The sequence below is a fragment of the Bradysia coprophila genome, unplaced genomic scaffold (assembly GCF_014529535.1).
Source record: "Bradysia coprophila strain Holo2 unplaced genomic scaffold, BU_Bcop_v1 contig_232, whole genome shotgun sequence".
Lineage (NCBI taxonomy): Eukaryota > Metazoa > Arthropoda > Insecta > Diptera > Sciaridae > Bradysia > Bradysia coprophila.
The window spans coordinates 16,878,243-16,904,856 of NW_023503493.1; the positions used below are offsets into that span (position 1 = coordinate 16,878,243).

The window sequence follows — 26,614 nt, forward strand, 5'->3', positions numbered from 1 at the left end:
AAATTTTGATACAATATCTGAGCAAAGACAAATCTTTAACATCCGAAGTTTCGTAGAATTCTTTGAAATTTAAATGAAGTGCACTGTCTGTCACGTGTAACATAAATTTTCACAGAAGTCTGACCATCCCTTGCATTACTAAATTTGTGTCAAATTCTCTAATTCGCATACACGACATGATAACATTGTATAATGATCAATGGATGCATCGCAATCAGGCTAGTATAGGCACTAAGTTAGAAACTCTGAAGTACATCGCAAAATTATGGCTTTGATCATACCAATCGTATCAGTTGCAAACGGACTTGGTTTTGTAGTGTTTGCTCTAAGCCGAACACACAATTTTCGAAACAAATCTGCTAATTAGGCGTACTCACTCGAACTCCTGACAAAATATTTCTAAGCCCGGCCTGGAGGTAGTTTCCGCCTGAGTAGGATTCTTACAATAGCACAAAACCGTGGTCGGAACAAAATCATGGGAACAAGTCAGCTTCAATCGGAAAAAGTGACAGCGCACACATCCAGTTGGGATTGTAGTGAAACAAACTGATTTTTGTTGTTGGTTTCTTCGTTATCGGTTGTTTATTTAGAAAAAACAGTTTATTTTGCATGACCAGCCTTTCGCATTTGTGTAAGAATGTTCGACAATTCTTCACGCTTCTTTTTGCCGCGGATGTGTGTGCCCAAACGAGCTTTGCAGAACTTCAAGGCGCGCTTATCCTTGCTGATCTTCAACAATTCCATGCATCGTTTCTCGTATGGTGCATGTCCGACGACCTCACGAACCAAATCTCTGACGAATTTGGTGTGCTTGGTTTGAACCTGAAAGAATTGGAAGAAGGAATTTTTAGCTTCATTGACTAGAAACGGTGACAATGACCGAAACTATTTTGGGTTTTATTTTGTGTGGGGTTATCAGAGCCTGCTTTAACCAGTAGCAAGAAGATCGAATCGAAACAAAAGGCCAATTACAAAAGAATATTGCAACGGATTCTGTCCGATAAGGTCTGTAACCTTGCTGTCTGTGAATGGATAAATTGGTTTTCATCATTTCAGAACCTCACACACACCCACACTCAAATTCGCAAACAATCTGCGAGTGAATCAAAAATTGAAAACTTACGTTCTTTAGCCGTGATGACCGTAAACCTTTGACTTTCTTGTCACCAGTGTACTTAACGTTCTTGATTTTAGCGGTTTTGTGTCCCTTGTTGAGACCAACGCATATTTCGTATCTGACAGGCATCTTGGTGCTGGAAAACACAAATAAGGCAGAGGTTAGCTGTTGCCTTCAAATGCGAATATCTCGCGATAAAACAAATTTCCGCACAGAAATCCATTGCACTATTCATGTATCACTTATAAGCAATCTATTTTGCTGTTATTCAAATGGTTTTGGATCGAATTTAGCGATAGATGAATTAAATTTCGTCGGATAAAATATTATTTCGTTACCTGCGAATAGAATGACAACCGGAAAGAGTTTTACAGAGGACGATGACGTTCGATGTAAACTTTGACAGCTCGGCGGGAGGTAAGCGCATGCGTGTTTTCTGATGGGTGCGATGTATGTTTTGTTTTAGTGCGTTTAGTGCAAAGGTTGGAAAGCCATCTACATATTGAAGCGATTAGTATTTTTTGATGACATTATTTATAATATTTTCCTAAATCATAATCCGCGGTGTTTCCGCGGTTGTCCTGTAGAAGCCGAAATAGAGTTTTTTTTTTATTTTTACAGATTTTGAAATGTCAATTTGAAGAAAAATAGTTATCTATGCAACTCAACATCATAATGTGCAAAATTTGCAAACTTTAGATGTCTCTGTGGCATAAAACTTTGTATGCAACTCGATGCAAATAACTAATTATATGCTGCCTACTGGGGACGAAAGTTGAAAAATGTAAGTCCAATGGCCGAAAGTGACAGAAAATTGTGAGCCAAAGGGACAAAAGCGAAGCTTTCGCCGCGTGGGCTAACATATCTGTCACTTTCGGCCTGTGGGTTTACTTTTTTTTTCTTTCGCCCCGCAATATATCAAGTCTAAGGTTATTTGAAATGTCAAAAATCATCCACAGAGAACCCTAACCTCAACGTATGCGCAATGAAAATGAGCAGGCACTTTGATCATGATTGAAATTAGAAACAAATGCTTTAATGGTTTTCTTGAAAAATAATGAGCCTAAACACCTACGCGCAGAGAAATGATAAGCACGGCGCCTCACGGCTGCGATAAAACACGCCTGACGGATTTTTTCTGAAAAATTTAAAGACGATGCGACCAGAACGTTAATCATTTAGTCAAGGTATAGTTAAATGTCGCTTATGAAAACGATATATATCGTAAACCAAATTTTCCAAATTTTACATACAAATGTAAAAAAGATTGACAGTTCAACCGTTCTATGAAAAAAGCAGTCAGGCGTGTTCTATTCCAGCCGTGAGGGACCACGCTTATCATTTCTCTGACTTACGACATACAAGAAACAATAATAATTTCACCTTTTATACATTGGAAATCTATTAAATTAAACGTTTTTGTAGATTCGGAAAAAACATAAAATTAAACGGCATCATCTCAATAATTCCAAAAAAAATTTTCACCGAGTTCTCTATGGATGACGGTGCAGCTGTCGGATTTACAGTTACTCGGACTTGATCTTCATGCGAAAGTGCCCAAAATAAATCGTCCACAACAGATACATAATAGTTATTGCATTGACACCCACGGCTTGCGGCTTCTAGTAAAAATTAGCCACAAAATAACTAACTTAGCATTTACCACTAACTGCAGTTGAACTTTTCATGTGTCGGGCCGAAAATGAGAGAGTTTCGAGATTTTTCTCGGGTTTTCGACCCCTTTCATGAAAAATTTTTAGGTATCTGTTTTGGACGATTGATTTTAGGCACTTTCGCATGTAGCCGTAGCCCTCACTTCGTTCGGGCTACAACTCGCGAAATTGCCAAAAATCAGACGTCCAAAACAGATACACAAATAACTAATTTGAACTGTTGTCAAAATTTAGTTTCATTAACTCGGCGCGTTCACTGGGCGACGAAAAAATAGGATTCCTGTACGGGCTCTCACAAACTTGGTAAATAGAAAGAGCGGGTAATATACCAACGTTTGACCTCTACAGATTCAGTCTTCAGATTGCATTTGTGCTGTTTGGGTTGCTCTTCAGTTTTCAAGCGTTTTCAAACTATCTACTTTGTATAATTATGTCGCGCCTGGAACAACAATTAGCTGATTCGCTTTGTGTGAGAGAAAAGGGCTCTAGGCTACGACGTTTGGTGATAGATGATTCTGACAGCATTGACTTTAGTTCAAACGATTTTCTGGGCTTGTCTCGTAGTTTGAAAATGCGAAATGATTACTTAAACGAACTGAATTCGATGCCACAAATATTGGGATCAACGGGATCTAGAATTCTAACGGCAAATTCTAAATATGTCGAAGATTTGGAACAGTACTTGTCCACTTTTCATCGAGCACCATCAGCGCTAATATTCAATTCGGGATTCGATGCTAATTATAGCTTATTCAGTACAATACCGCAACAAGGTGATATAATTCTGTATGATGCATTAATTCACGCCAGTATTCATGAGGGAATGAAGCATTCTCGTGCTGGTCGTCTGATAGCATTTGCCCATTCGGATATTTCCGATCTGAAAAGGCATATTGATACGTTGAAGAATACCAAACAGAATATATTCGTCTCCATTGAATCGGTATATTCAATGGATGGTGACGTGGCGCCATTATCAGATATTGTCTCGCTGCTTCGTTCGTATTGGCCGAATGGAGAAAATGGACATTTAATCGTCGACGAAGTAAGATAACGTTATAAAAGAAAATGGCAATGACTTATTCGATATCGGTTTATTAGGCTCACGGCACAGGTGTATTTGGTGAACATGGACGAGGTGTCGTACAACAGCTAAATTTGCAAGACCAGATCTTTGCTCGACTTCACACATTCAGCAAAGCGTTGGCTGGCAGTGGCGGTATGATCATAATTCATTCTAAATGAAATTCGATGCACTAAAACGTGTTACTTTTTTCACACACAGCGGTCATTTTTGGATCACAGACACTTCGACAATATTTAATTAACTATGCGAGACCCTTCATTTTCTCAACGTATATGCCATACAGTGGCCTTGCGTTGATAAAGACAGCATATAAACAATTGGAGTCAAAGGAAACGGTGAAGGTAAATGATTAGACTTTGCAGTCATTGTAGGACGTTAATAGTTTTGGACCATTTAACCAGGCTCAAAAACACTTGAATGCCATTATACGACGCTTTCGTGACACCATTTGTTTACCACCTGTTGCCAAACTATTACCATCTACAGGTCCTATTCAGGGCATAATATTGAGTGGTACTGCTGCTGTTAAGTCGTTTGAGGATTATCTGAACAGCCAAGGATTTATCGTGAAGGCGGTCATGTTTCCTATTGTGCCTAAAGGTGAGGAGCGCATAAGAATTTGCTTCCATGCCCATAACACTGTTGCAGAAATTGATAAATTTGTCAAATGTATTCACCAATTCTTTCGCATTTATTATTTGAAATCTAAGATGTAATTGAAATTGTTTAATAAGATGAAATGTTTTCCCTTTTTTTTCAAATTAATTTGTAGATTATTAACAGGCTAAGACCCTGTACATTGATTAACCAAATGGTCAAAGAGATTCTAATAAAAATAATTTTACTTCCTTCATTACCCGATTTTCAATCAACAATTTTCCTTAGACTAACCATACTCTAATTACTCTAAGCAATTTTCTGATTGAGAACTTCTGAGAAAGTGAGTGGAGAGAAAGTAAAATTAAATTTGTCATCATCCATTGCAAACGGTGCAGTTGAATAGCTTTCTCAGTGAACTTCTGTGGATCTTCTTACCTTTACAATACAATATTGCTGTACACGACACCATTGGGACGCAGGTTCGTTACCAAAATGTCGGCCCGGATGATCCTTTTATCTCCTCGTTATTAAATGAACTACCACTACTCATCGTCTCCATACTTTATTACAGCACGTTAAATAGAAAACGGTGAATTTTTGGTCTTTAGCTTCCTATGTACGAACTAGCGACTCTTATCTTTTCTTGATGTTGAAAAGATGACTGGAGCTACCTCTTGCTTCTGAATTACCCTTGTGCGAATGTTACAGCACAATCGTAGTGAACAAAAGTAAACCAATTCAACGATACTCAAAAATGAAGCTCCCATAAACAGTCCCAGTAATCCACCGCAGCTGGCGGCAAAGTCAATGGGACCATACAATTCCGATCGCATCAAAGTGATAAATTCATTTTCTTTGAAAGAGATTTCGAATAGGGTCGGTAAGTATCTGAAATTGAAATCGGAATTTTACAAATTCTTTGACTTCGTTAACAAAACCGGTTGTACTCAGACGATTCGTTCTTGGGCATCTTTAACGATTTTGAATAACTGTTCCAGTCGAAAGGAGTTTGTGATATTTGAGCATCATATGTGATCGAATAGCAAGCCGGCAAGCAGTTACATGGTCTACTCATACTAGTCTCTGTTATACTGGATTTCATTAGAGTATCGCGAACAAAGTGGTAACACTGAATGCGGTCAGATCCACAAATTGGTGCAGCTGCATCTCTAGGTAGTGAAAACTTGACACAGCCGCATGATTGAAGCGTAGCATTCGATAGGCATTCCAACTCGCAATTTCGTTGCGTGTACACCTTCAAAAATCGCAATTTTCGTTCTGATTCGAAATAACATTTGCGTCTGAAACAACAAGATTGGTGAGTGTATTGAGCGAGCAAATACAGGCGTGCACAGAAAAATTCACCTTTCATGGTGATAATGCCTTAATCCTTCCGATGTTTTGATGATATTAACTTTGACCGACACTGAAACGTCTTGCAACGGTGGAATGAGAAAGAAATGTTTTGCAACTTGGGGAATTTCGCCAGGAACATGCAAAACTATTTTATATCCATGAGCAGGACCATGACACCAATTTTCCCTGCTTGAAGCAGTTAGTTCAAGCCAAAGACGAAGTTTATCTCCATCAGCACCGGATCCGGCCACTCTGTATGGATACGTCGTCGGTGAATAAATTTCAACGTTGTTGTTGTAACCACTTTCTAAATTCCAGTTGGCTCTCTTTTTATGGTGAATTTGTGAATAATCCGGACTTATGCTAGGTGATAAGGGTATTTTTCGTTGTTTTCTAATACCTTGCATGTCAAATGGCTAAGTTTTAAAAATTTTACCTCTCCGTATAGGTCTCATTTCCAGTTAACATGTTGAATGTGAAGCAAAGACCCTCCTCAGTCAGTATCTCTTCAAATTCACATGAATAGTTTTTATTATTGAGAAAAAAGGAATCGTAAAGCGTTTCGTTCAATCTCGGGGCTGCCTGAAAGAGAACGAAAAGAAAACGTCAAGAACAATACCGACCAAATGATTCTTGACTGGACTTTTTTGTTGATTCTTCGATACTTAGTTTAAAGATTTGTTATTTTCATTATTCGACCTTACGAGAACTATTTTTGATTCAAAAAAAAATTGTTTTTCCTGATGCTTCCAGCCATTTGAAGATGAATAACGGCCGGCAGATTTTCCTTCTTCCTATGAATGGTTATTTATGCCACTCAGAATCATAATATGGAAAATTTGCAAACTTTAGATGTCTATGTGGCATAAAACGTTGTATGCAACTCGATGCAAAGTACTTCATTTCCATCAGGCTCACGGTGTGTATTATGACACACCTCTAATTACACACCTAGATCAAGTATTTTGCACCTAGATTGCATAAATAACCATTATAACATCTAGTGCAGAGTACTTCCTTAGGCGAGATGTATAATTATGACACGGGGCCTTATAAAGTACTTCGCACCGAGATTCATACAACAGTTTATGCAACAGATGCATCCAAAGTTTGCAAATTTCGCACATTATGATGCTGAGTTGCATAAATAACTTTTCAGTTCTGTACTTTTTTGTAGCATCAAAATAACCACCATAGCACTGTCCCTAGCAGTAAACAAAGGAACATAGAAATATTCGAAGGCTGACAGAAGTTACAGACATACAATCAACACACGACTTACGACTTCGGCCAGTGAAAATTCGTGTTTACAGTTACTTGGAACAAACCTATGACCTTTTAAAAATTGTGTTTTGGTGACTGACCTACTGCTATTTCAACGAAAGAACTACTGTTCTTATGTGGTAGATCCACACTTGATGCAATATTTGCACTACTGTTAATTTAACGGAAGTATAACGGATATTCAATCGCTTCTTCGGTGACTCACAGCTGCTGAATCAACGATGGTATTATTGATAGTTTAATCTTGTACTAGCTCTTCTAAAATTCACAGTAATACTGTTGATCAAGGGTAGCTCTACCCTATGCTACTATTGCTACATTGTTGTCGATGCAGACTAAAAATCAATCATATTTAAACCTATTACTCGTAGTAGCACAACTAATGAGCAACCAGTCAGCAACTAACAACTTTGGTTGCATCTTGCTACTGCATGCGTTGGTACAATACAAACAATCTTAAGCGGTAGCTCTCATCACTAAAGCCTTCCAACGTTGAAGCTGGTTAATTCAGTGTTAATGCTACGAGCAGTGCTATGTAACCACCGAATATCTAACTAATAGACCCATAGATCTTATTGGAAATATTCACGTTATGTAGGTTAGGTAACAATTGTTTTTCTTTTTTAGAGTTTTACTCGTAATTTATGCGAATTAGTACCTATACCTCACTTTTCAACATTTTTTGGCCTCTTTTTATTACTAAATTTAATGTTGGCTAACAACAAATCATTAAGCATTCATCATAAATCTCATTTTAGAGTTCAATGTGTCGGAGCTTTTTTTTTAAACTTTCTCATACTTTTGAAATTTCCAATTAGTGTGATAATCGGAAAAAAATTGTTGAAAATTAAAATTTTAGTTTCGTTGACCTAGACAGCATATCGAAAGTGGAACTAGAATTATTGAGGCAACAACCCGGGTTCATGGATTTAAAAAAACAGAGTTGTCGTTTCTAATCATGTCAGGTTCTTTTTCGACTTTTCATAGGGTTGTTTTTGTATATGAGCACCCTAGGAAAGTTAAAACTGGTATTTGAGATTAGTGGACTCAACGTACTTTAAATCAACATGTCACGTTTTCTGCATAAAACATTGTTGGATGTTGTGCTGTGTAAATTGTTACAAACGGAAACCAAAGATTCTAAAACTCGAAATACATTTGTTCAAATTCTACCCGTGCTGTGCGTGAAATTGAACTTAGTAATATCAGAAAGTCCAAGAAGGACCAAAATGTTCAGAGACATTGGTATACACGGAAACTGAGTATTTAAAGTATAATTTAAAAAATTAAAGATTTTATTGCATCTCAGTTCGATTAAGAAAATTCTAAACAACACCGATCCTTCGGATGGTTTTAAAATGCAGATCATTGCATTAAAGCTAACAGGAGCCCTCAAAAGTTCGTCTGCGAATATATTTTTGAAATTCTTGGCAATATTTCCATCACTCTTAGTTATATCAAACTTTGTGCCCTTGGTATTGTCTTTCTAATGCAGAGCGATGTTTCATGAATTTTTCTTTAAAATCTGTCTTTATGTAACGATGGATCGGTATTGAATATACTGGAATTTAGGATAAACTGACAGGATCATTTACTGGAAATACATCACTAATTTGTGTCATTAAAATTTATTTTACGAATATAGGTTGTTCATTTGGTTCAATCATCTAACACAATCACCAAGTCATTCATTGAATCATAGTCCAAAGTTTTTATACCTCTTTCAATAAATCCACGATGGAACTATCTGCAATGTTATCGCCCAATCCTAACTGTCCAAACGCTTCGCCAATATATGCATCGCAAACTTGACTGACTGCATTTAAGACGGTGTACCTGATGCGACAATAGTACGAGTTGTGAATATGATATTGTGATACAATGACATCAATATCATTACTCTTCATCTGAAAAATTGACCGGACGTCTTTTTTGAAGAATGACCTCTCCAAAGCCGTCGATTATATTGAACATTGTAGCGTTAATTTTGGTTGTTGGACAAATTGTTACAGCTGGAAAGGGTATGTGCCACACTGGTGTCGGTTCCTCGGCAAAGCTAACAATTACTGAACTGACATTCCATTTGTTAAAAATTTTGTAAATTAAACCGCCGCAACAGATGAACGATATGGCAAAACCGATAATCCACCAACATCTGTTACGTGTAAAACTATTCGTTTATTCACTCTGTATTCGTGCAATAAATTATACCGCTCTATCCAATGGCGTTTCTTCTCACCGAGATATTTTACACCGTGGATGCTGCTGTTAGCACAATATTCTCCAAATAATTTGTTGACCTGATCGATAAAAACATTTTCATTTAATTAATTTTAAGTTTCCGGTAGACTGGGCGAACTTAAACAACAAAACAAAGATTCATTTATGGTTCTTCGACCTTTAACGTTTCGGTTTGTTTTCAAATCTACCTTTTCCCTTCGTTTAGTTCGTTGAGGTAATTGATTCTCAACATCGCCAGGTTGTTCTTCGTCGATCACTCTGTGGGTTAAATATTCAAGCATATCAAAACAGATGATCAACAAAAACATGAAATAAAGAACAAATCTGTTTGCATCGTATGCATTGGATGCTATGTAACAACAAAAAATACGATGCATTCGATGCAAGCGCAACAAGTGATACAGATTTGAAATTATTTTGGGGTATCATGCAGAAATAATGGTGAAAATATTGGAACCGTAGCCGTATAACATGATAATATTTCGTCACTTCAAAGCACGTTAATTAACTCTTAGTATTTTTTTGAGTTAACAAAGTCTCGACATAATTGTCACAAATCGGCGAATAGAGCAATTTCAACAAACCCGGTAAAATCAGAGCTAAGGAATAAGTTGTGACATAATAGCATTTTCACTTTGTTAAATTTAGTTTTGTATTGTGAACAAACATTTTAATTGAAGTCATTGGCAGTTCACAATATATTTCCGTGTTCTCCTAAAATTTAATTCAATCCGGCGGTACACTTATTATTATTATCAAAACAGTAGCGTTTTCCGAAAGCAATTTACATAATTAAAATGTTCGCAGTTTCATTGAGACCACACACACCACCTACTGTGCTGTCTTCTTCCGATCACACTGGTGATGCAAGAAATTTCTAAGCAAAATAGATGTTAAATTGGTGTATAATTGGCACTAAAAGAATGTGATACTTTTTTGAATCTGTTCCGAGCAGGAACAAGGCGTGAAGAAATGTTGTCAAAATGTTATTATTAGACTAGATATATTCCCGTCATAATTGATTGAACAGCTGTCCAGTTAAATTTATCCGGGTTACATTTACATTTAGTTATTTTCCAGTTTATCAACGAATTGAATTTAAGAGCGCTTATAAGAGCTGACGGTGATGCAGCTACTGTTTATGCAGCAACTGAATATGAATACTGTAACGAGCAGTATAGTGCAGCATTACGTTTATGCATTTATGGTAGAATTCATAACTCACACTCATCTTCCCATATCACACATATCGCATCGCCCTAAAACAGATCGACAGAACATGAATGTAATTACTTCCAAGTCAATTATCGATAAAACTACCGTATAACATGATATTAAATATATCATAGAATGACATATAAATGAATGAAAGAATAGGATATTACGCTCTGACTGGATGTTTTTTTATTTTACAATGCAAAATACAAGGCAAAATTTAAGCGAAACTATTTTTTACGCTCATATCAATGAAATTAAGTAATTTCCGGGGATACTTTAGTAATTTTTTGGAGATTGTTATATGGACTATCGTGGTTCGAGCTGCAAACGTCAAAATAAAAATCTTCAAACCAATACGAGGGATTCTTTTGAAAATCCACCTATCAAAATCGGACCCATTTCGTCTGGGATGGATATATGCATGGTCTGATAGGTCTTTGCCAGTAGACCTCAAAACAGGCCTCACACAGTCTCGTGCCACACTTTGTTGCTGGTGGAAGATCTCCGAAGTTGGAAAAATAGTGTTTTTTATCCGAATTTTTTGGCCGTTATGAATGATCGTTCCGGGTGAGAGTGGGCTCGTTGGAAAGCTGAGCTTAAGTACTTTCGGGTCATGCCTAGTTTGATTAGATTCAATGATATATGTTTGCAAAAATTTGCAAGAAAAATTTTCAAAATCTGTGTGAACTTTAGACAGGTCTGGGCTGGTACTGATGACGCTTAATGTGAACCTAACATGCTAGTCGAAACATACATTGTCTATGCTTTCCGTTGATAACTCATTTGCAGTAATGGTGATTGCCGACATAACAGAGTTTTATGTTAGTACAACCGCTACTCGTAAAAGTCGCCAGCAATCCAAGCAGCAATCACCAGCACTGCAAATGAGGTATTTATGGAAAGCTTAGATAATGTACGTTACAACTAGCATGTTAGGTTCACAATAACCGTCATCAGTACCAGCCCAGACCTGTCTAAAGTTTTGAAAATATTTCTTGCAATTGCAAACATATATCAATGAATCTAATCAAACTAGGCATGACCCGAAATTCCTTAAGCTCAGCTTTCCAACGAGCCCACTCTCACCCGAAACGATCATTTATAATGGCCAAAAAATTCGGATAAAAAACACTATTTTTCCAACTTCGGAGATCTTCCACCAGCAACCAGGTGTGGCTCGAGACTGGGTGAGGCCTGTTTTGAGGTCTACTGGCAAAGACCTTTCAAACCATGTATATATCCATCCCAAACGAAATAGGTGCGATCTTGATAGGTGGATTTTCAAAAGAATCCCTATATGTAATTTACTATATTTCGCTGATACACCTCATATTTGGAAGATGCGGGAAAAGGCAATAAAAACGCATAAGATTCTATTCAGTACAATTAGGCCGTGTGTCACCGCACATTCTTTAAAAGAATTAAAAAATTCTCAAATAAGTTGACATTTTTAGTCCGAACATTTCTGAAAACAAACTTGATGTAAGCCTACACGCCAAATTTTCCAATTTTCAACAAACTAATCCTCACCGAGTTAATACTGCAAAATACGAATACGACACACAATTTGTGACTTGGACTTTGCCAAACAAAAACAAATTGACAATATAATAGCATTTCAGTTGATCGCTAACAAAAATCGAATACACACAACATTGTCCTACAAGTTCACCACACTAATTTTAACTGAAAGCCAGACTTCCACTTCCAAGGTCTTTAGGCAATATATACCTTGCGCTTTGCGTATTTGTGGGGAACATGCAAAAGTTCATCACAGTAGGCTATTGAACCCACTAAAATCTAATTTTAAATCGCTAGAATAATTCCATAAATCTAAATGTGATACTAAGAAACCACGTGTTTCAATAAGTCCTGGGAGCGATCCTAAAGACATGGACCTAATCTTTTTGGGCTGAACGGCGGACTTTCGTTCACTTTTCCAAGCCCTTTCAAGAAATATCACTAAATAACTAAAGAAATCCAACATTACATCTACATTACACATTATATTACACATTGCACATTACATTACATTACATTGTAATGTAATGTAGCGTTACAAACTGCATCTTTGATTTCTGAAGCCAATCGGCGAGATAAAATTTTTTGGTTTGCGAACTTTTAAAGTACTCACAAAAGTTCACCAAAGTGTGCTGCTGAACCCAGAAAAAGTTGGGTATTAGTAGCTAGATTCGCTCACTGAACCTTGCAATATTACGTAATATTACGTAATATTGCAAGGTTCAGGGAGCGAATCTAGACAGTCGGGCTTAACTTTTTCTGGGTTCAGCAGCGCACTTTGGTGAACTTTTGTGAGTACTTTAAAAGTTCGCAAACCAAAAAATTTTATCTCGCCGATTGGCTTCAGAAATCAAAGATGCAGTTTGTAACGCTACATTACATTACATTACATTACAATGTAATGTAATGTGTAATGTAGATGTAATGTTTGATTTCTTTAGTTATTTAGTGATATTTCTTGAGAGGGCTTGGAAAAGTGAACGAAAGTACGCCGTTCAGCCCAAACAGATTAGGTCCATGTCTTCAGGATCGCTCCCAGGACTTATTGAAACACGTGGTTTCTTAGTATCACATTTAGATTTATGGAATTATTCTAGCGATTTAAAATTAGATTTTAGTGGGTTCAATAGCCTACTGTGATGAACTTTTGCATGTTCCCCACAAATACGCAAAGCGCAAGGTATATATTGCCTAAAGACCTTGGAAGTGGAAGTCTGGCTTTCAGTTAAAATTAGTGTGGTGAACTTGTAGGACAATGTTGTGTGTATTCGATTTTTGTTAGCGATCAACTGAAATGCTATTATATTGTCAATTTGTTTTTGTTTGGCAAAGTCCAAGTCACAAATTGTGTGTCGTATTCGTATTTTGCAGTATTAACTCGGCGAGGATTAGTTTGTTGAAAATTGGAAAATTTGGCGTGTAGGCTTACATCAAGTTTGTTGTCAGAAATGTTCGGACTAAAAATGTCAACTTATTTGAGAATTTTTTAATTCTTTTAAAGAATGTGCGGTGACACACGGCCTAATTGTACTGAATAGAATCTTATGCGTTTTTATTGCCTTTTCCCGCATCTTCTTGTGCAGTATAATATAACTCTTGTCCACATATTGGCTCAGTGTTCGTCCAATGTGTGTTGTTGTAACATAAATAATATTTTGAGTAATTCGATTCACTTCTGACTCGACCATCTCGCACAGTCACTACAATAATTTTCCGAATGTCTCTTTATTACCTTGGATTGAAATTGTTTGAGAAAAATCGTAAAAACCGTTGAAATTGAGTGTTGAATGGACGAGAAATCATTATAGTGAAATTAAACGAGTGTGTAGGAGGTAAATTTGTAAATACTTTAAGAAAACCACCCACCGCTAATGATTCGATTAAAGTGAAATTTTTAAAATAGAAATTGTTAGATCTTACGGCTATTTATTTATATGAATTGAGCATTTAACTAAAGTGTGAAGAAAGTAATGAAATTGTTCATTCATTCATTTCATTTTTTTTTTCGTTTTTTGATTTACAGTGAACGACATCTCAAATGTCTCACTGTCAAATTTTTTTGAGAATTTTATTGTGTCATTGCAAATTCACAATGACATTCTCTGAAAAAAATGACAGTGAGACATTTGAGATGTCGTTCACTGTATGAAAGATTCTGTAACCGAAAACAGATATAGAAGAGTCAAGAGAACAAGAGATGATCTGCTAGTGAAATGATCTGGTCTTGAATAAAATGTGTATAATGAATGTACCAATCGATTTAATTAAGGAAGAGCAATGAGCTTTTTGCAATTAAAAATTATTTCCATCGGAAGCAAATTCATGCTGAAATTTCACTAACTCTGACTGTACGAAATTAAAAATTACTTGACTCTTGAAGACACGAAAGACAGCATCATAGATATACCTGCCTTAAGTGGCAACTTCCAAATTATCGCGAAATAGAAGCACATTTTTTTAAATGGGGCGATCACATAAAAGTTTATTAACCCAAACGAAGTCATAGATGTGTCTACAACACTATTCTATACTTTGAACAAAAACGCAACGGATTTGATCGTTTTTATGCGATCCCCTAAAAGTTTCGGGAATCGGGTATTTCCGACGCATAAAAGTATTTAATTTGAACATATTCGTAAATTTCAACATTTTTTAAGTAAAATGACGTCTTAACATCGTAAAAAAAAGATTTTGATATGAGTTGAGAAACATTTATAAAAAGGCTTGTCGGCCATTTTTGAAAATGGAGGAATTCATTTTCTGAAGTGCTGTTCGTTTTTTATTTTTTCTTAAATAATTATTTTTTATTAAAGTATTTTTATGTTCTCATGTAAAGTATGGTCCATCTAAATGGTAATAAGTCATATACGCGGCCTTCAAATGTTGACACTTCGTAGTAATGCGATAAATTAAAAACACCTACTGCTGACGGATTCAGAGCTCCACAGATCTGCCTCAAAAACAGGTTTTGATAATTGAAAGTACTTTGCTGTTGCATTGGACTCTCAGCTATCAGAAAAGTCATAGTTCATGTGAAATAATTTGATATACGCAGATAAAACCAGTTTGGTCTTAGTCAGTGTCCCTTGGCAAATTGTGTAGTCCTAGAACAATTTCGCTAAAAACTTTCCGAGAACTTATATTTTTACTGTATTTTTTTCGATTATAAATTCCTCACTTTTACTCAAAGCAAATTATCCAAGAAACAGCGACAAAAAATGTGATCTCAAAGCGAGACTTCAGTATCAGGCTTTTTCGTGATTTAAATTTCTCGGCCTTAACATCTCAGAAGCGGAAAAACCTTCTGCCTGGAAAGGGATGGACTTTTATAACTGAAACATAAGCTATTGTTTCACTAGGAAACAGGTCATGTTACATCTCAAATTTTAGAAATAAACTGATCCATTTTGTAGGGCCGCTCTCGCATTGAAATTGCATGTGAATCTAATTCTTTCGATTTTTCCCGAAATTTCTGATGAAATCTGTTAGGATTCCTTAGATACATATTTTTAGGATTCTTTTATCGAACTATGCTGGTATTACATTGATACTGAGACCCAAACAACAGAAACCCTGGTCTAAACTTGCCAAAGTCGTGAAATTTTAGTTCAATTTTTAATGATAAGCCCTAATGTCTGAGTGCACCCTTTTTTCGAACTGAGTTGGCTATTTACCTTAAAAAATGTTGAAATTTACGAATATGTTCAAATTAAATACTATTATGCATCGGAAATACCCGATTCCCGAAACTTTTAGGGTGCCCCTCGTACACTTGCCGTTTTTAAAAGGTCAAAAATTATACAGTGTATGTAACACCAGATTTTGTTACGAATGTCATGAATTATGAAATATGTGATAGTATACACTAGAGACAAAAGTATCTTGTTCTTCAATGCCGCAAGAACATTAACTTTAACACCACTCTTTCTTCGTCGGTGAATTTAACTTCGTCTCTATTCTATCGAATATAAAACTTTTCTCACCAATGTATGATTATGCGCAAGAACGCACCCAAATAAAATGTTTTCAAGGATTCATATGTGAATGACACAGACAGTTTCTTTCGTTGTATATCGATTTTCACAGCAATTGATTTGTTTTATGGAGAAAATATATTCTAAACCGGTGAAGATTGAATTGGTGAGACTCAAACGAAAGTAATAATCTCATTATTTCGGTTTGAAAGTGAAAGAACTGTTATACAATCGGCTACATACGCAGATTCAATGTAAGACTTTATGTTATAATGGTAAACAAGCCAGATTTTCATCGAATGTCTTTCGGATTTAAGGTTACACAGTAAAAATGACATCAATTTGTATGAACTGTGAAAATGCGTTTATTAGCAACGGGCCGTATTTCACCTGTGGAAAGTGTCATGGACCCTGTGATACATTTCGTTATACCAACTATGGGGTGGATGAATCTTACTACGACGCAACGCATACTCGACAAAAGGACGACAATTTTTTCGGCAATCAATCGAACAATGCAGAAGATCTACCGTTCCGTCGAAGAGTTCCCAAGCCAGAACCATCAACATCGAGATCATTGAAGAAGTCACAAGCATCCGATCAATTTCGAGTGTTCGGCTATCGCATGCTAAATTTTTGTTCACGGTAAAAGCTGCCCACATTCATGTGTTACAGATAATGCTAATGTTTCATTCTATGATTCGGGTATTCAATATGAAGGTATGCCGACCCATTTACTTGGCTGGAAATGATGCGAGACTCGAAAAGCAAATACGATGTTAAAAAGAAAGGGAAGAGCCAAAGTGAAGAAAGGGATGAAAATCCGCGCGAACAGGACAGTGGGAGTTCGAATCAGCCTTTGTAACGGAGTTTGGATAATGAAATTGGAAATTGAGCCAATGATTTGTTTTGTAAGATTAGAATATTTTCTTATAGCAATTGTTTATATATCTGTTATTTAACTCTTAGAGTGAACATCAAACTAAAATAATATTTTTTTTAATCTAACAGAGACACAAACTAATTAAAGTGTTATTTTGCCACATATATTTGTAATTACCATGTATACATACAGTGTTTTATTTCAGCTAAAAATGTTCTATGTTCACACACTGTTGTGGATTTTATCTATTCCATCTGTCTGTACAGTTTACTTTCTTCTATAATTTTCTGAGATCGATATCAATTGATATGTAGGAAATCTTTGGGCTGCAAAGGGTCGGTAGGTCCGAAAAATTTAAATCTTTTGCACCTTTTTTTGCGAATCCAAACTAACGATGATCAGGCCGCTCAGAAGGTTGGACACGGCACTGCATATAGGAAAACGATGATTGGAAACTATTGCTCAAATGTAATTCGCCTAGTCGGTTGGCCTGTAGATTCGTAACATTTTTTTTATAGTATACTTCATTCTCACTGGACTGGTGTAACAACGTCACATTGATTCATTTCCATGAAATGACACAGCAGTGAAGTTTGTTCATGAAAAAATAATCCAATGACAAATAACAAAACGTACTAAAATGTGTCTGAGAGAAAACGGCCTTTCCTTCGGCTTTTCGTTTTTAGCGATCTAATTAGATATGATAAAACGACAAATTGTCGTCGTACAGCGTGTTGTAAAGTGAAACAATTTTTTCCAGCTCAATGTCGTTAGCTTCCTACAAATTAGATCTACGGATTGCAGTAATAAAATGTAGATCCGGACGTACTTTTAGAATAAAAATCAAAAATAAATAGAAAATTGACTTGTCCATGTGTATACATTCACAATGGTCGCCATTTTGACGGGGCATTATTGTTGGTAATTATTGTTATTGTTGGACATTATCGTTTTTGTCCAAAAAAGCTGGCGTCCTCAATTATTATTTAGTGTTATTACAAATTATAAAATTTCGTCACACATTAAGGACAAACTCAGGACATTTATTTGGTGACGGCTACAGGTAAATCGAGAAGTATTATTGTTCAACATGTGAACATGCCTAGTATAGTATAAATCGAAAATAGAAAAACAAATTTTGGCGCTTTGGCAGCACTGTGGACACACTACCGTTAAATATGTGTAGCTGGTTGTATGCAATAGGTTTCTTCCATCGTACAGTAAAAACGAATTTTGACAGGCCGAAAACAACCGACCGTCATCCACAGAAGCAAACATAACCGCAACTTAAACAAATTTGTTCGTCAAAACTTCAAAGTGAGGTTGTGTTGGCTTCTCTGTGGATGACGATTGACATTTTGAACGACCTTGGAAGAAACCTATAGGTTTGTTCCAAGGCTGTATGAATTGTCAAATTTGATCCATAGAACCATAACCTCAATAATATTTGTGTGTAAATCACGTAGGCGACGTTGCCATATTTGTCTGAAACATCTCGTAGGCGACGTTGCTATGGATCAAATCATCGTGGTTCGGGTTGTCAAAGTTCGTGTTTACAGCTATTTGGAACAAACCTTTTCAGGTGAATTTTGTATGACGCTAATACATATATTTACAGCATGTTGTACGTTGTATACGCATGTGTAATTGATATACTGCGGTACCTTCAGTGTTTATATAAATACTTTGGTTGCTGTGACTTCTCTGTGGATGACGATTAACTTTTTCAACAACTTCGGAACAGAAAAAATTGGTTGGCCTGTAGAGGCGTCACAGTTTTTTCCATCGACATTAGTAATTTTGTAATGACGAAATGTACTAGAATTATACGAAAATCTATTACATTTGAGCTTTAGTTTACAAACAGCATTTCAAATGCGTAATAGGTTTGTTCCAAGGCCATATGAATTGTCAAATTACTGCCAAATTTCATCCATAGAGACACAACCTCATCAACATTTGATGTAAAATGACGTAGGTTATGTTGCTGTGGATGAAATTGTTGCCGTTCGTGTTGTCAAAGTTCAGGTTTACAGATATTTGGAACAAACCTGTTTACGCAATACTATAATCAGCGCCATCTTTTCGTTGCAGTCTTGAATTAACTAAATGGTGCAGTCTTGTGTCTATTAGTGAACATCAACATTCAACACAAGGTATGGTCGAATGTCAAACGTTGTATGGAGCGGGGGTCATAGCGATTTCATATAAAGAAACTCACCTCTCATGAGAGGTGAGTTTGTTTATATAAAATCGCTATGTCCTCCGGTTTGTATGAATAGACCATACCTGGTTTATACTTTCATTGGTGTCTATAGCGTATATCATGACAGTGATGACAGTCTCCATGTGTTTTTTTGAGTCATGAAGTGTCAGGAGCACAGTCTCGAGCAGTGCCTTTTATAAGGATTTTTCACTGGGGTGCACAACTTTCCGCAAGGCCCCATTTTTTCTCTCGAAAGGGACAATTTTTCTCGCCAAGGGGCCCATGTTTATTTTTTGTTTTCGTTAACAGTAGTGAACGCAGATAAACATACATTAGTCGGTTCAAGATATTGCTTTTTTCGCCGCAGGCAAAAATTTTTGAAGAAAGGCTGGTCACTAGTTTTGCAAGATCTCATGGCTTCAAAAAATCGGTCTCTTCTAGTTAACATTCTCTGATTTCGAGATAAAGGTACAAATCGCGAGCGGAGCGAGCGAGAAAATTTTCAGATATTCTGCTTTCAAAACGTTCTATTTCTCTTACGCTTACGCGCGATGTAAACTCCAACGTCCTAGGACGGCCCTCTTAACCCCTCTTAATTCATGTCTCGCTGCCGATGAAATTATCAGCAATTATCAAATAAATACAAAAATATAGGCGCAGCTTTGAATTACAGCGGATGATTAGTTTTGAATTGCAGCGCTAAAATAATTAGATTAAATTTGAAGAAACAAATTATGTGACAGATTACAATGAGTTTTTCACTGGGCGGATTTATAAACAGTGGGGTGCACTGATAGGGGACTGGGTGCATTTTTCCTCCGACCTTGTATGTTAAAAAAGGCACTGGGCACCAATGAAAGTACAAACCAGGTATGGTACATCCATATAAGCCGGATCAAATAGCGATTTCGTTTATTTCGTCCTCAGACAAACTCAGTTTTCTTTTAAATTTCACCAAAATTATCAAAGTCACCAAATGGTTTAACGTAACCTCAGACACAGAAAATTTAAAATTTTGTGTATTTTTGCAATTATCGCATCCAGAAACCATTTGATCACATTTATTTTAATTCAAATCGATAATGTGTATGGTCTTCTAGGTGAAGACAGTGAGCTGGACAGTTGTATTTGCAAATTAAGTGTGCTATTGACTAAATGAGTTGTGTGTAAACAATTTTCTAATTGGATTTTTTTTTGCTCAATAGCACACTTAATTTGCAAATACAACTTTCCAGCTCACTATCTTCATCTAGAAGACCCTACACATTATCGGTTTGAATCAAAATAAATGTGATCAAATGGGTTCTAGCTGCGATAATTGCAAAAATGTACAAAATTTTAAATTTTCTGTGTGTGAGGTTACGTTAAACCATTTGGTGGGTTTGATAATTTTGGTGAAATTTAAAAGAGAACTGAGTTCGTCTGAGGACGAAATAAACGAAATAGCTATTTGCTCCGCTCCATACAAATTTTGACATTGGACCATACCTTCTGTATACTTTCATTGCTGGGCACTTGTTTTATCAATGTGTCCCGTTTGAGTTTCTTTTTTTGCCCTGCTTAGTTTTTTCATCGGAGACATTTTTTTAGATCAAGCGTGGAATGTATGGCTGATGATATTTTGACGTTTGATAGAATATTCGGAATAACTGTAAATGCTAACGTTCGAGTGGGTGCGTTTTATGTCATTATATACGATTTATTTGAATTATAGGGATCCTAAAATATTATTTTGTAGTACTGTGGTGCACTGGGTCGCACCTAGAACCACTGGGTCGCACCGACGGGGGACTGGGGTGCACTTTTTCCCCGAGCTTATATGTTATAAAAGGCTCTGGTCTCGAGCACAGTATTATTACTATTCAAAAAACTGGTTGTGTTTTCGGTTTAATAAAAAAAATTGAAAACTTGAAGAGATGTTTTCATTTTTCAAAAACAAGTCTGTCATTATTGTAAGTTACTCATGCAAGAGAATATTATTGAACATCACCGACTGACGAGACCAATGAATAGGTTTGTTCCAAGGCTGTATGAATGAATGAATAATAATTTTATTCTCTACTGTTCTCTAGCCGAGTACAAGGCATACATAAGTATATCACAGAATAAACATAAACATAAATAAATTCAATAAATTAAATTAAGCGTAAGAAATTAATCATTTAAATGCAAGCAAAAAGATAAGAAGAAACACAAACAAGCAATGAATTGTCAAATTTGATCCATAGAACCATAACCTCAATAATATTTGTGTGTAAATAACGTAGGTGACGTTGCTATGGATCAAATCATCGTGGTTCGGGTTGTCAAAGTTCGTGTTTACAGCTATTTGGAACAAACCGAACAAACCTATATAAGAAATAGATTCACACTGCTCACAAGTTAGTTTGTGTCATCTTTTTGACCAACGAAGGTCGGGACGCAAAAAGATTACCGAAATCACTCGCACTTCATTTGTTTACATTGTAAACATAAAAGTTTCTTCAATTTTATTATTGTTTTCGATCACTGACTGGATCAATTTTAATTGAAACAGCATGGAGACTGTGTTAAGTTTACTTTTACCGGATACGCTCACATGCCGAGTAATTACTCCAAAGAATTACCCAGAACAAATATTTCCTCCGTTTGTAGTTGGTCGAAATAATACGGAATCAATAAATCATTTAGTGAAAATTATGACCTTCTCAAAACATATTTTGGAATTACTAGCTGCTCTAGAATCTGTATCAGTTCCTTCAGTGCCAGCAGGTGCATTGGTGATTTATTTGATTGGGGTACTTGAGCAACAAGATGATTCGTTGGAAGAGAAGATTATTGCCCACGTTGACAAGGAAATAATCACTCAGAGTGTCCTGCTATTTGAAGATCGTTTGTACGATGTGAGAAAGAGAATGGAAATTATTACGAGCTTATGTAAATCAAATAAAAAAGAAGCAGAGCAGATGCGAAACGAAATAACAAGTGCAATGTCAACGTGTGATCAAATGTATTATCACTTTATACAAAAGGAGTCGATTTTTTACAAATATCCGCTATGTTCACCAACTTACCTCGCAACTTTCATCGCTGTTTATAATTCCGTATTGAGCGTCGCCAGTCAAATCAGTTCTAAATCATATTCGCCTAGTCGGTTGGCCTGTAGAGGCGCCACATTTTTTTTATAGTACTTCAATCTCACTGGACTATTTTTTTGTGTAACAACTTCACATTGATTCATTTCCATGGAATGTCACAGCAGTGAAGTTTGTTCATGAAAAAATAATTCAGTGACAGCAGACTTTTGATGAAGAAAAGTACTAAATTGTATTAGATTTTACCCTTAGTTTCTAAACCCCATTCTCCTATAGTGACCTAGTCGTTCGTGATAAAATGGAAGAAATGAAATTATTGATTGAAAACTATACAAGACGGTTCTGGGAAAAAAGATTATCCGATGATATCATTTCCTACAGGCGAAGGGATCCCGTCATGCAAGATGTACGATGATCAACAGGAAATACTTACAGTAATCGAGGACAGTTTCAATCCGGCAAGGCATTTCGAGAATATGAGTGTATCTGGTTACAATGAATGGATAAAAAAAGATACCATGAACGATTATAAAATGAAGGTGTGCAAAGTCTACAACGATTTCTTCAATAAAATGTACGAGACGCTTGTTCCGCAACCGAAAACATCTGTTGACGACTCATTCAACATGAAGATCTGCAGGGAGATTATCGATAAAAAATAATTTTTGTAAAAGCTACCAAAACACCAAATATGTACATTCACAGTTGTAAATCTTTATCTTATCAATTTATAAACATTTCTACATAAGTGAATATAAACTTCAGTGTTTTATTCTACGTAAAAACTCGGACTTGAGTCGTCGTATACAACGAAAGTACACTCTTGAGTCATCGTATACAACGAAAGTACTATTAGTATGGTCAAAATTTGTATGAAGCGGAGGAAATAGCGAATGATTTTCATTGCAAGGTGAGTTTGTTTATATGAAATCGCTATTTCCTACCTTGATTTCCTCTGGTTTCTACATTCATTGATCGTATGGGACAAGTGGGTTGGCCTGTAGAGGCGTCACATTTTCCATAGCACTTCAATCCCTGTGGCTTATTTTCATGTGAGCCAACTTCACATTTGTCATTACAGAACAATTGTCACCAGTAATTTTATGACAGAATGTACTAAAATATAGGAAAACTCTATTACATTTCTTCTTAGTTTAAAAACATCATTCTCCCATATTGAAACTGAGGTTGTGGTCAAAGTCTATAAACACTGAAGGTAGCGCAGTCCCTCAGGGAATAGCAAGAAATACGGATCGCGATTTACAGCATGTTGTACGTTGTATACACATGTGTATTGATATGCTGCGGTACCTTCAGTGTTTATATAAATACTTTGGTTGTGGTGACTTCTCTGTGGATGACGATTGAGTTTTTCAACGACTTTGGAACAGAAAAAATTGGTTGGCCTGTAGAGGCGTCACAGTTTTTTCCATCGACATCAGTAATTTTGTAATGACGAAATGTACTAGAATTATACGAAAATCTATTACATTTGAGCTTTAGTTTCCAAACAGCATTTCAAATGCGTAATAGGTTTGTTCCAACAATGAAAGTAAATAGATAGGTATGGCCAAGCGTTCAAATTTGTTCTAGCCGGAGCACATACGGATTTGCATGGCGCCACCTCAAACGAACTCATTTCTAGTGCAAATTTCCACTAGAAATGAGTTCGTTTGAGGTGGCGCCATGCAAATTCGTATGTGCTCCGACTTGTATGGACTGGCCATACCTACTTATCTACTTTCATTGTGTTCCAAGGCCATATGAATTGTCAAATCTGCTGTGATCTTAAATTGTGTTTTTGTAAATTATCAAATTACTGTCAAATATCATCCATAGAGACACAACCTCATCAACATTTGATGTAGGTTATGTTGCTGTGGATGAAATGGTTGCCGTTCGTGTTGTCAAAGTTCGGGTTTACAGTTATTTGGACGTGTTTACGCAATACTATAATCAGCGCCGTCTTTTCGTTGCAGTCTTGTGTCTATAACGTATATCATGACAGTGATGACAGTCTCCATGTGTTTTTTTGAGTCATGAAGTGTCAGGAGCACAGTCTCGAGCACAGTATTTACTATTCAAAAAACTTGTTGTGTTTTCGGTTTAATAAATAAAATTTGAAAACTTGAAGAGATGCTTTCATTTTTCAAAAACAAGTCTGTCATTATTGTAAGTTACTCATGCAAGAGAATATTATTGAACACCACCGACTGACGAGACCAATGAATTGTCGTAGTAACTTTCGACTCGTAACTCGAAAATTAAACCTTCTCATTCCTTTGAATGATATGAGACAAAGTCGCTTTTAGACGTAATTTATCTACCTATCATTGTCCTGGTCGGTTGCGGTACGGTGCAATAAAAAAATTATTGAATTATGTCACCTTTCAGGGAAGTTGTGTTGGAACAGCAGTTGGTGGGCTCTTCATTTTAAAGTAACATAAATACAAGAAATGTACCACAGTATATCGGCCCACGATAATTGATTTTGTAATCAAAATTTCAGAGATGCAATGCAAGGGGAACGATTCAAAAAGAAGACTCGAGCTGAGAATAAAGTCGTATTAATTGTATGCAGTCTATTCTAGGAGTATAAATCTACCGGTTAAATGTCCAATCTTCCTTGTATTTTCAGACCGGTTGCAATACGGGCATCGGCAAAGAAACGGCACTAGAATTAGCGAAAAGAGGAGCACACATTTACATGGCATGTAGAGACATGAAGAAATGCGAGGAGGCCCGCAAAGAAATCGTTCTTGATACTAATAATGGAAACGTTTACTGTAGAGAGTGTGACCTAGCATCATTTAAATCAATCCGAAATTTTGTGTCGCAGTAAGTTGGATCGGACCTAATGTTGAGATTTTCATTTCCGTCAGTTCGCGATACATTCTAGATTTCAAAAGGATAGTGAACGACTGGATGTTTTAATAAACAATGCCGGTGTCATGAGATGTCCTAAGTGGACGACGAAAGATGGAATTGAAATGCAGCTAGGAGTGAATCATATGGGGTAATTGTGTGTAGAATTTTTTGATGCACAAACTGTGGACTGCTTCGTTTTTGTAGGCATTTCCTGTTGACCCTATTACTGCTGGATACATTGAAGGTAAATTTCGAGTTTTCTGAATGTCATTCGATTTCGGATTTTTTTTATTATATGGCCAGAAATCCAGCCCCAGTCGCATTGTAGTTGTATCTAGCATCGCTCACGAGCGTGGAAAAATTAACCTCGACGATCTGAATAGTGACCAAAGTTATGATGAAGGAGCAGCATACAATCAAAGTAAATTGGCTAACGTTCTATTTGCCAATGAATTGGCGAAAAAATTGGCTGGAACTGGTGTTACAGTGAATTCTGTGCACCCAGGAATCGTTGATACCGATATCATCAGACATATGTCCTTTTATAGCAGCTGGATTGCAAAGTGAGTTAGACTGTGACCATTGTGAGTTTTCCATTTCATCTTTGAATATTCTTCAAAATCAATTTTGAAGCATCTTCATACGACCATTTGTGTGGCCGTTCGTGAAAAATCCAAAGTCAGGAGCGCAAACCGTTATAGCGTTGGCATTGGACCCGGAATTGGAGAAAACGAGCGGAACATATTTTTGGTAAGCGTTTCAAATTTTAGAGTCGATTCGGATCTAGTTCGTTTCTTTTTGGATTGACGGTATATCCAATCTTATTATTAGCGATTTAAAGCCATCCAAGATCAGTGAAGCAGCAGCCGACGCAAAAACAGCCGAATGGCTATGGAGAGTCAGTGAGAAGTGGACAGGAGTGTCATTTTGATTAATTAGTGTAAACAAAGATTAGGAATTTTATAGAAAGAATTATAGTGAAGATACGAATTGTTGGTACGCATTTTTCTGTAAGCTTCGACGACGACAACCTTTTATAACCAATACAAAATCTCTCACTTCATTTGATCTAACATCAGTTTTGGTGTATTGGCGATCTTCAAAATATCCAGGCGGCGTTACTTTCTCGGTGAAACTTGGCACTTTGACTGGTAACAAAATACAACGATTTTGTTTCAGAACTTTCTTCGTGAAAAGTGTCACTTTGTCTGGTATACAATTAATTACAGCTACGCGTCTCAATAACCAATAGTCTGTCGATATCTTTTGTTGTCACTGTCGCTGATACCATGATATGTTTAAATTAGAATTTTTCGGTATTTTTCAATGAAAGTAGATAAGTAGGTATGGCCAGTCCATACAAGTCGGAGCACATACGAATTTGCATGGCGCCACCTCAAACGAACTCATTTCTAGTGGAAATTTGCACTAGAAATGAGTTCGTTTGAGGTGGCGCCATGCAAATCCGTATGTGCTCCGGCTAGAACAAATATGAACGCTTGGCCATACCTA

The 26,614-nt window shown here is 36.5% G+C and overlaps 5 protein-coding genes across 6 annotated transcripts; 3 read left to right on the forward strand and 2 right to left on the reverse strand.

Annotated features, from left to right (window-relative positions):
* Positions 1–550: 550 nt before the first annotated feature.
* On the reverse strand, positions 551–1,595 carry LOC119077038 (60S ribosomal protein L36). The gene is made up of 3 exons (XM_037184162.1): positions 1,456–1,595; positions 1,124–1,253; positions 551–822 (listed from the first exon to the last, which is right to left on the reverse strand). Exons 1-3 carry the CDS (start codon positions 1,542–1,544, stop codon positions 601–603), a joined length of 441 nt encoding a protein of 146 aa, XP_037040057.1. The 5' UTR covers positions 1,545–1,595; the 3' UTR covers positions 551–600.
* Positions 1,596–3,134: 1,539 nt separating this feature from the next.
* Positions 3,135–4,730, forward strand: LOC119077036 (8-amino-7-oxononanoate synthase-like). The gene is made up of 4 exons (XM_037184161.1): positions 3,135–3,835; positions 3,892–4,009; positions 4,076–4,218; positions 4,279–4,730. The coding sequence occupies exons 1-4, from the start codon at positions 3,221–3,223 to the stop codon at positions 4,591–4,593; spliced, it is 1,191 nt and encodes a 396-aa protein (XP_037040056.1). The 5' UTR covers positions 3,135–3,220; the 3' UTR covers positions 4,594–4,730.
* A 307-nt stretch (positions 4,731–5,037) lies between these two features.
* Positions 5,038–10,428, reverse strand: LOC119077034 (pickpocket protein 28-like). The gene is made up of 9 exons (XM_037184159.1): positions 10,026–10,428; positions 9,547–9,616; positions 9,329–9,417; positions 9,018–9,272; positions 8,836–8,953; positions 6,270–6,415; positions 5,843–6,196; positions 5,425–5,778; positions 5,038–5,365 (listed from the first exon to the last, which is right to left on the reverse strand). Exons 1-9 carry the CDS (start codon positions 10,040–10,042, stop codon positions 5,101–5,103), a joined length of 1,668 nt encoding a protein of 555 aa, XP_037040054.1. The 5' UTR covers positions 10,043–10,428; the 3' UTR covers positions 5,038–5,100.
* Positions 10,429–16,124: 5,696 nt separating this feature from the next.
* Positions 16,125–17,156, forward strand: LOC119077039. The gene is made up of 3 exons (XM_037184163.1): positions 16,125–16,325; positions 16,389–16,716; positions 16,792–17,156. The coding sequence occupies exons 2-3, from the start codon at positions 16,403–16,405 to the stop codon at positions 16,934–16,936; spliced, it is 459 nt and encodes a 152-aa protein (XP_037040058.1). The 5' UTR covers positions 16,125–16,325; positions 16,389–16,402; the 3' UTR covers positions 16,937–17,156.
* Positions 17,157–21,066: 3,910 nt separating this feature from the next.
* Positions 21,067–26,097, forward strand: LOC119077040 (retinol dehydrogenase 13-like). 2 transcript variants are annotated; one of them, XM_037184164.1, is made up of 9 exons: positions 21,067–21,112; positions 24,629–24,672; positions 24,744–24,807; positions 24,873–25,072; positions 25,134–25,250; positions 25,307–25,346; positions 25,406–25,665; positions 25,736–25,852; positions 25,934–26,097. In XM_037184164.1, exons 1-9 carry the CDS (start codon positions 21,077–21,079, stop codon positions 26,031–26,033), a joined length of 978 nt encoding a protein of 325 aa, XP_037040059.1. In that variant the 5' UTR covers positions 21,067–21,076; the 3' UTR covers positions 26,034–26,097. The 2 variants fall into 2 exon arrangements, with proteins under 2 accessions (XP_037040059.1, XP_037040061.1); XM_037184166.1 differs by lacking the exon at positions 21,067–21,112 and adding an exon at positions 24,253–24,406 and having other exon boundaries at positions 25,934–26,067.
* The last annotated feature ends 517 nt before the right edge of the window (positions 26,098–26,614 follow it).